Source organism: Pleurodeles waltl, chromosome 8 (assembly GCF_031143425.1).
Source record: "Pleurodeles waltl isolate 20211129_DDA chromosome 8, aPleWal1.hap1.20221129, whole genome shotgun sequence".
NCBI classification, from domain to species: domain Eukaryota; kingdom Metazoa; phylum Chordata; class Amphibia; order Caudata; family Salamandridae; genus Pleurodeles; species Pleurodeles waltl.
The window spans coordinates 1,170,106,899-1,170,115,811 of NC_090447.1; the positions used below are offsets into that span (position 1 = coordinate 1,170,106,899).

An 8,913-nucleotide genomic window follows, 5' to 3' on the forward strand; every position below is an offset into this window, starting at 1 on the left:
ACCTGCCTGACAGTCTGGTTCACACGTGGCAGTTTGCAACATCCTGATCAGCTACTCGGGGCATTTAGATTTCAATATCTCAACAGCCACCTGAAAGATTTAGGTGCTATCTGCACTGTCAAGGTCCTTCGCCTCCACTAGCAATTTCATGATGACTCACAGTCTTGAATTGTGAGTCAAGTAAACTTGAAGCTTCTGTGGCTACTAGTGGGCAGAAACTTTGCTGTTTTGGGATGGAGGGATCTCATTATGGTGGGTGCAAAGATGGAACTCACCCTGGGTTCTGCAGTGTAGTCTGTATTTATGGGCTGAATTTTCCATTTCTGGACAGCTTTTGTCTTCTGCAGGGCACTTCCCACACTCCTCATCAGTAGACAACGGGCTTCCTCCTTTAGGGGCAAAGTTCCTGGATTTTCCAAGTCTGCTTCTGACTTGGCAAGGACCCTGTACACTGGAGTACATTTCCCTGCTGGTTATGAATATCCTGGCACAAGGTCACTGAGTTTCTGCCCTCTGCTTGCAGAACGACAAGAATATGGATTCCACCATCCTGTCCAGGTTTTTTGTTACATTCATATTTATGGGAATTGGAATATGGGTGCTGGGCAGCTTCACACAGGATATTATGGCCTTAAACTTTCAAATGCAGAATCACGATGAATAGGTAGGGTATGGAGTTGGATATGCCCTGACAAAAGGGGAGTAGAAAGTTCAGGAAATAATGAAGAGCAGGTCCCAGTACCCAGGACACTAATCAGACTAAGTGATGCTCTTTGGACAGCAAAGCATAAAGATGTCAGAGGTGGAATACATTTGTACATTAGAGTCTCTTTTCCTCTGATTACATAAGCCTGATACACTTCAAAAGGCGGCAGCTGAGGAATTTCTTGACCCACTTTTATTATTATTATTACAAAACTTTATTCGACTTTCAACAAGTCATAAAAGTAATACAAGTCATAGAAAGTCTCCAATTAAAATACATTTCGAACTATAAAAGAAATAAATAGTAAAAGAATAAAAAGCACACAACAATAAACTGTCTGATAGATCGATAAAAGCCCTGTCACTAAATTACAATTACATTACCGTCCCCATAGATTTCCTTATCTTTAATACAGTACATAAAAAGTTAGCCAAAGTTCCACAGATCTCTAAAGAAGATAGTGACTGAAGGCAAGTGTAGGCTGTGCGACATTGGGGGAGATTGATTGACCTTAAAAGTGGAACTACTAGGCGCTTCCTCTGATGGACATAAAAATTGCAGAATAAAATCACATGAATTGTGGATTGAGGTGTCTTTGCATCACAGGGGCATGGTTTTAACGAGGTAGACCAATCGTTCATAATTGGAAATGAAACTAGACAATGAAACGTATCTAGCCTGAATCTAGTAAGGACGTAACGATGGCGAAGGTGTACCACTTAATACACAAACTATCTGACCAAGAATCCTCTCTTTATTTGATTTTGGGACAACCACAAATGTATTCATGTCCCCATATGCAGAATACACAACACACCTGCATACTCACCCCACAGTGTAGAGAGCAACCTACATCAGTATCTCACAAGGATGGTGTTAAAGTCCTGGAAAGGAAGCTGGGCATGCCTTTTACCAGGAGAAGTTAGATGGCAACTCTCCCTGAAGGCTACAGGAAAAGGACCTGTCCCTCTCACTACATTGAGCTGCTGCCACCAATGCCAATCCTTCTTAGCCTGCTATTGAACATAGTAGTCATCATTATTGTAATTGTAATATTATTTATATAGCGCTTGCTACCCCTGACGAGGCGTTGGAGCGCTTTTCGGCGAGTACCACGCTACTTCGGAACCCAAAAAGAATTAGTGGTGGATTAGTATAAGGAAATACGAGTAAAGTTTTAGTATTATGATTTAATTTGAGCCGCGGATGTGTGAGTTTGTTAGTTAGATTGACTGGAGTAATGGAGGGGTGGGAGGGAAGAATCCAGAAGTGTTGATTGGAAGGTTATAGTAATAGGATTTATGCTCGGGATGAGTAAAGGAGGTCTGAAGGAGGGAAGAGTCTGTGGAAAGCGTTAGGGAGATCATGGTAGTAAACTGAGGTTTGGGTGAGCTAAATGTGGAAGAGGAGGGAAGAGCGTAGGCAGGGTTATTTAGGAGATGAAAGTAGTAGAATGGATTTGGGATGAGTTAGAGTGGGAATGGAGGATAGATTGATAGAGACATGACATATGGTGATGGGTAGACAAAGTGTGATACAAAATGAGAGCAGGGATTCATAAGTATCTAGTATAACAACTTACCTAGGAGTTATGCAATGTCCTATGAACATGTTAAGCATAGAATAACATTATATATATATATATATATATATATATACATACATACATACATATACACATACACACACACATACATATTTAAACTATAAGTAAATATACATTAGTTAAACAGGTTTTAAGAGTATGTGTGTAGTTTGTTATGACAGTACCGATACATATTTTCTAAAGAACTAGAATATACACATAATCAGTGTAAACTGCAAAACTTGCTAAAATGTTTCAAACAGAGAAATCTGCCAGAGTGCTTTAGAAAGGAATGTATAAGTGCTACAGAAAATATTGACCTAATTCTGAAAAATCACGAATAACCTTTGACATGACACTGCAATATTAAGGAATAGTTAAGACCTTTGAAGAGTGCTATGGTGTATTTTTAACGCACTTTAACCAATGTATTTCACTACTTATGTGGCTTTTTATTGGCCATACACACGTTAATATATTTTCCAATGATACCTTCGTTTTTCTCATAAAACACAATTTGACTGTTTTATGTAGTGTTCCAGCATATTTTGATGTTCAGTAACTCTATAAATCAGCGATCCCGATAATCAGATCAGGGATAGCATTTCATCTTTCTGAGATAAGTAGAAAGGGAAAGGTTACTAGTTGCTCAGAAGAATGAGTGGTCTTTGGGTGCACTCCGACCTCAAAGCCACATTCTGCGGGTCTAACAACATTACACAGGCGATTCCTCCCATGCACATTAATGATTCTCATTAAGAATGTGGAAAAAGAAAACCGGAAACATGCAGAGACTTGCTAACATGGAACCCACAGCAGAGCCATACAGAGGTATTTGCAAGTCAACACCGCTCAGCAAGGACTGCTACGTCTGCCACTTCAGTCACATCCGGATTGGTCTCATTCAGGGATCCACTGTGCATGCAAAGCCACAAGAAAGGAATGGTTTTAATGCGTCAAAGAACAGCAGCTATCTGAATGCACTACAACTTCTGCTCAACATTTATATACTTTCAAATGCGCAGCAGCAAGAACATCGAGTTTTTCTTAAAGGTGCTGGTTGGAAGTCTGGTTTCTGCTTTATTGGGACACTTACCCTTTGAATGCAGAGTTTGGACTTTTAGCATATTGCATCCTCAGTACACTGCACTTAATCTTAGTGACTGTAACTAGCCACACTGTGTCTTCCTGAACCCCACTGACATCAACCCCCACTGTACACCGTCCTGGAGCCACTAATCAACCAGACTGCATGCTAGGGACACTAACCCGCCACACTGAATCCTTGAGGCACTGATGCAAAACACTATAGACTCTGCGGACACTGCGAACTGATGAAATCAGCCAAAGCAAAACATTTCATGTTTTGTTTAGAGTGTAATAAGATTTCTTAATTTTGTGATTTGATGTATCAATTGAAGTCCCGCCTAGGTCTTATGAGGTAAACAAACATGTATATGCTGTGGTAAATCAAAAATGTTCTGCATCAGGGCCTTATTTGAAAAGTGTTTGTAACAGCAACCTGGGAAAATTAAAATGTGCTCTTCTAAAACAAATTTACAAATTATGGTAGATGTCACCACACACTGGCAACTCCTAACTCGATACACAAAGTTAACATTGTAGAACAAAAATATATGCCTTCTATTAGAAGTTGCATAAAAGAATCAACATGCCACACTAACAAATTCAATCTTTTGCAGAGGCAGAAAATGTGAAAAGCATTGTGATTGCATTGCCATGCCCTGCTTCCGGGACTCTAATGCAATACTGTGTCACCAGAGGTACTAGATTAACAGAAACTAAAAACTAAAGCACCTACAAAAGGCCGAGGCATGTGGCTTGCATTCAGAACATTTACGTGTTAGAGATAAGGGAGAACAGAGCATGGCGGCGTTATTCCGTGCATGTTAGACGGAAGGAGTTAATTCATGTCACAGAATATAAAGTCAAAGACACAGTATATAATCATTAGTGATATACGAGATAGATTTATAGATGACTTAGCACAGTAGTGCTCAGCCATAAACAGCTAAAGTTGTCTGCAGCCACGCGCTAAAAACTAGTTGCCTTAGAGAACGTGTAAAATACTTACCACATTCAGCAGTGACAGAAGCTAAACCTCCATAAACAAACGGTTTCCAGTTGAAGGCAGACATGTTTCACCCGTCAATGTTCCTTTTTTCTGTAAAGAAACCACTGTTAGGAATCGGATCACCCAAAGTCAAATCTATAGCTATCACAAAAATACTTCTGCATATCAGTTAAAGCATGTATCCTTGGGGTGCAGATGAATTCAAAAATGTAATCAAATATTCGGGAACAGAGACTTTCCTGTTTATATCAAACCTAGGGTCTGATTGGGATCACAACTAGGCCCGGCCTTAGCTTGGGACGCAAGGAAGAAGGAGCACATCTCCATTACCACCCAGTCCCTCCCTCTTTGGAATTCATCACAGTGTGGGGTGCCTCTCCAGACACTAATCACCAAGTAAATCTATCAAGTAAAGGACCCCTGGCTCCATTAGCTTGTTCTTGTTTGGTCTTTCCAGACTCATTGTGTTGGCCATGTGCAGAGCTGCAGCAGCATCTCAATTCATCGGTTCATATGAAGACCATAAAGGTAGGAACAGTTGAAGGTAATAGAAGAGGCTGGGCACCGTGGGGCAGCCCTGCAGTTTCTTCTCAGCCTAGGGTGCTTTATTTGGGAGGGGCGTGAATATTCTCTGCATTTACTGGTGGCATGAAAATTCATGGGGACCTGATTGGTAGGTCTCCAAAGGACATGAAGGTATATTTAGGAGAGGTAGACCCTTCTTGCTCATTTAGGTGATCACAGTGGAGGGAAAGAGTAAATCTAAGATAAGGCACATTTCTTCTTCATCATCTGATAAAGAGGGACTAACTCCTGCCAGAAGAAGCAGTCTGTTAGCTCTCCTTCTTTGGCTGGTGGCATGTTGGCACTTATGTCTGCAACACATGCAAAACATGACTGAGGCAGCAGGGTCTAAAGTTCTCGCAGAAAAATCCAGACACAAGTCCAAATCGGCCAGAAGTTTTAAAGTCTCCAAAACAGTGTGTCCAGCAGATTCTGATGCAGAAACTCTGACTTAATCTGGGAAATACATTAGAAGGGAGGAAATGCCCAAGATACTGGGACATATTTGAGGTAATTTGGGATTTCCTCCATTTCCATCTCAAGAGAATGTGGAAGGGCTCTTTGCCCAATATGTCAAGCCACCTTTCTACGTCACGCTTCTCATAGTAGGATCGAGGAGAATTAAGTATGACTGAGCTATAGTTACAAGGCTCTTGCAGAAGTTGTATACATTAGAGGAATCTGATGAAGGGCTTCCACACAATATGAAGATATACATCATCCTAGCAACTTTAATTGGCAGAACCAATATAAACCCAGAAGTTCTCTTCATCGGATACAATAGATAAAATGATAAGAGAATGCATAGAAAAAGTCTATGGTAGCATTAGCATTTTAAAAGCAGACACCTTCTAAGAATATGCTACACAATCACTATTGTAGGACTTTGAAAATCTAGCAGTCGCCATTCAGGAAATGACTGTTTGTACAGAGCTTTTAGTAGCAATGGAACCAAAGGCCCAGTTCTTTGCGGATGTTTCTTCGGATGTGCTCATGTCTACTGCTCTGGCCACATGTTGGCAAGAAGGAACTTCTGGATGAGGGACTAGAAGGTAGAAGCATCAGAAAAATCTGCCCCATTGAGTTTCCCTTTGACGGCGAGAAACTGCCTGTGAGCAGTTATATACAATGATTACCGAATCATTTTAATACATTCAACCTTTATAATCAATATGCCTCTAGACCACCTCTTTACTCCAGTCACAAACATATGCATTATTTTAGATCATCTTAGAGTGCATGGATCACTTTCACTGATAAAGTAAGTTTCCTTCGTACGGAACTAAAATGATTAGTCTCAGGATTTTGTTAATTTCGTGTAGATTGTTTGAGTGTTTGTAGCCCAATAACAAGAGCAGCGAATTAGCTAGCCAACCGTGAACACTCACTTAAGTTTACTGAACAATTTCCAATTTTTCTTCATTTATTAACTTTTGGTGTTTTTGCTATTTCATCTCTCCTGACCTTTTAATTTGAGAAGTCACTTGGTGTAAGCAGTTTGAAAGTTCCCGGCTCCCGTGTTAAATCAAACCACCCTCTCTACTCCTAGGCCCGTGCTGCAGGGCTGACCTGAAAGTATAAATCAGAATTGAAGCAGACATTGCCCTCCACCCTGATGAAGGAACTATATGGCTACCCTCCTAATTAACCCCACGCTGTCACCCATTCACGACGTGTCTAGCTTGACTGTTCGATACGTACTCCATTTACGTCACCCCCATTCAGAAATCTAAGTTTGCAGCCTAGACAATGTAAAAATAAATGTGTGGGGGGGGGGGGGGGGGGCACAATTTAGCACAATCGAAAGAGCGACGAAGACCATTCTTTTCTACGAGGCCATCGGTTTACCATCTGCCACCAGCCTCCACCATACTGTAGATTTCAAATCCGAGACCTTTACTTTTTTGCAATTATTTAAAGCGCGAACTCGACCCGAAGCTTTTGGAGCACTTTACACGAGCACTAGTTACATTATCACAATCATGTTTTAGTTATCTGTACACTATCCCTGCAACAAACACATTTATCAATTACGCTACTTTGAAATTTCATCCAGAAATTTAGGAACTTCTCCTCATTTCCCGGGACATGTTGGTCATACAAAAGCATAGAATACAATGCTGTACACAAACACCCACAACTGCCACAAAAGGTACCTCAAAATGGGTTTCAAGGAGGAAGAGAACAATCCAAAATTCCACCCTTTTACGCTTCCAGCCACGATGCTTAGGGTCCGTGTCCAATCTTAAATATACAACGTGGATTTGGCTGCCTTGCCTGTCTGCTTTTCCTGCTCAGTTGTGACTACCTGCAACCGAAGAGCACGGAGCGCCTCCTCGGTGACTTGCCTCGCTTACAGCTCCAGTGCGACCTAGAAAATGCAGTGTACTACAGAGAAACAGCGTGCACAGGGACAGACACGCCCATAGCTTTACGGCTCCGCCCAGCTCAGATTAAACAGGTAGAGGGCGTGGCTTCAAACCTCGTAAGAGGGGCAGAGCAAAGAAGTGCAAACCTTTTGTCACCAACCACATATTTGGATCCTTTGCTCATGTCCTTCTTAGATATCTGGCTTCCTTCTACCTCTTACAGGCACAAGAGCGATGGTAGAAGCGGGGCGCTTGGAGACATGGGGCGCCGCAGCAGAACTCTTATAAATGACACTGTTAACTGCCGCCAGTTGTCCACAGAGCACGCTGTGTTCTCTCTTCGTGACCTCTGCTTGCACTTATTTCGTGCTTCTGTATACTAGTTCGTAAAAGTCTATTTGTACTTAGATTTTTAAATAGAAACTCAAATTGAGAAAGTACAGTGAAGTACTGTTGTATGATGTGGTCCGGCCTATAATAAGCATGCAGTGATGGGGACCTAAAATGAGACAAACTGGTATCGTGGTTAACTGCCCGCGAGCAAAACGTCCCCGGGCTTATTTATTAACTCTTTCCTCTCAAGCCATGGAGGATACCATCTGCGCCGGGCGTGAGGGGTTTGAAGTGTCACACTGCGGTTTTTGCGAACGGTGGGAGGATCCATCTCAACATAACAAGTACCAATCAATATAATATCACATGTTGTAAAAAAGTAAATAGGGTTCTAATTAGCGCAGGCAATAATCAATGACATAATCTTGAGCTAAGTAACTTCACGGGAGGTGGTTGTTACACAAAGTAACTTCACGTATCAATATTTGGGAACAAGTAAGAGGGCTAGTGTGGGGGGAATTAATTTTCCCCAGTATCTTTCATTTAAGTAGAGGAAGTTATAAAAGGAACAGACTTCAAGAAAGCCATTCTAGTTTTAACAAGCATTGGCAAATCAAATTGGTTTCGCCTTTTGTCCGTGTCATAGCGTTTTTTTTTTTTAATAACTTTAAGTTATACTGCACAGTTGTGCAATATGTAAAAAAAACATTGACACACTCCAAAGAATTAGCGTAGGTCAAACCTATTGGCTTTGCCAATGCTTGTTTATGATGTTTATAGATTTATGATGTTGACACTAAGTATAGTGTCGTAAATCAGCTTTCCCTTGTGCCATTTACCTCTTGTCAAAGCTGCATGATTACAGTGCTAATGGTACCTCAAAACAAGGGGACCCCGACTGTGTCTGAAGTGAATGGATCCAAAACGTGCTTACTTGAAGATTCAGCACGTCTGTACTCATCCTACACGATCAACTTATTTTTTTAGAAAACATGGTCGATTCTTTGAAGTGCACCAAGGACGGAACAATAGTTTAACACCACCTCAGGGTACAATGTTCTTCTTGGAAAGCGTATGAATACGATAGCAAACAGAAGTAACAAGTAAAGCAATTACACAGCTATAAAGATACTTGATTTTTTGTCAGCTACTGCAAAGAATAGGGAGTGGGAGATAGTGAGTAGGGCAGTGCAAATATGCATGGATAATAGGCGAGCAATCTACTGCAGTGTAGACATAGTAAGGCACAATGGGGAAGCCG

At 41.2% G+C, this 8,913-nt stretch overlaps 1 protein-coding gene across 1 annotated transcript in view; it reads right to left on the minus strand.

Moving 5' to 3' along the window:
* Nucleotides 1-7,473, minus strand: part of SLC25A30 (solute carrier family 25 member 30) — a 117,792-nt gene extending 110,319 nt beyond the window's left edge. Inside the window, exons 1-2 of the mRNA XM_069203185.1 lie at nt 7,107-7,473; nt 4,387-4,476 (exon numbers count right to left, since the gene is read on the minus strand). Coding sequence (XP_069059286.1) covers nt 4,387-4,450 — 64 coding nt within the window. The 5' untranslated portion in view covers nt 4,451-4,476; nt 7,107-7,473. The remainder of the gene's footprint in view (nt 1-4,386; nt 4,477-7,106) is intronic.
* Nucleotides 7,474-8,913: the final 1,440 nt, after the last annotated feature.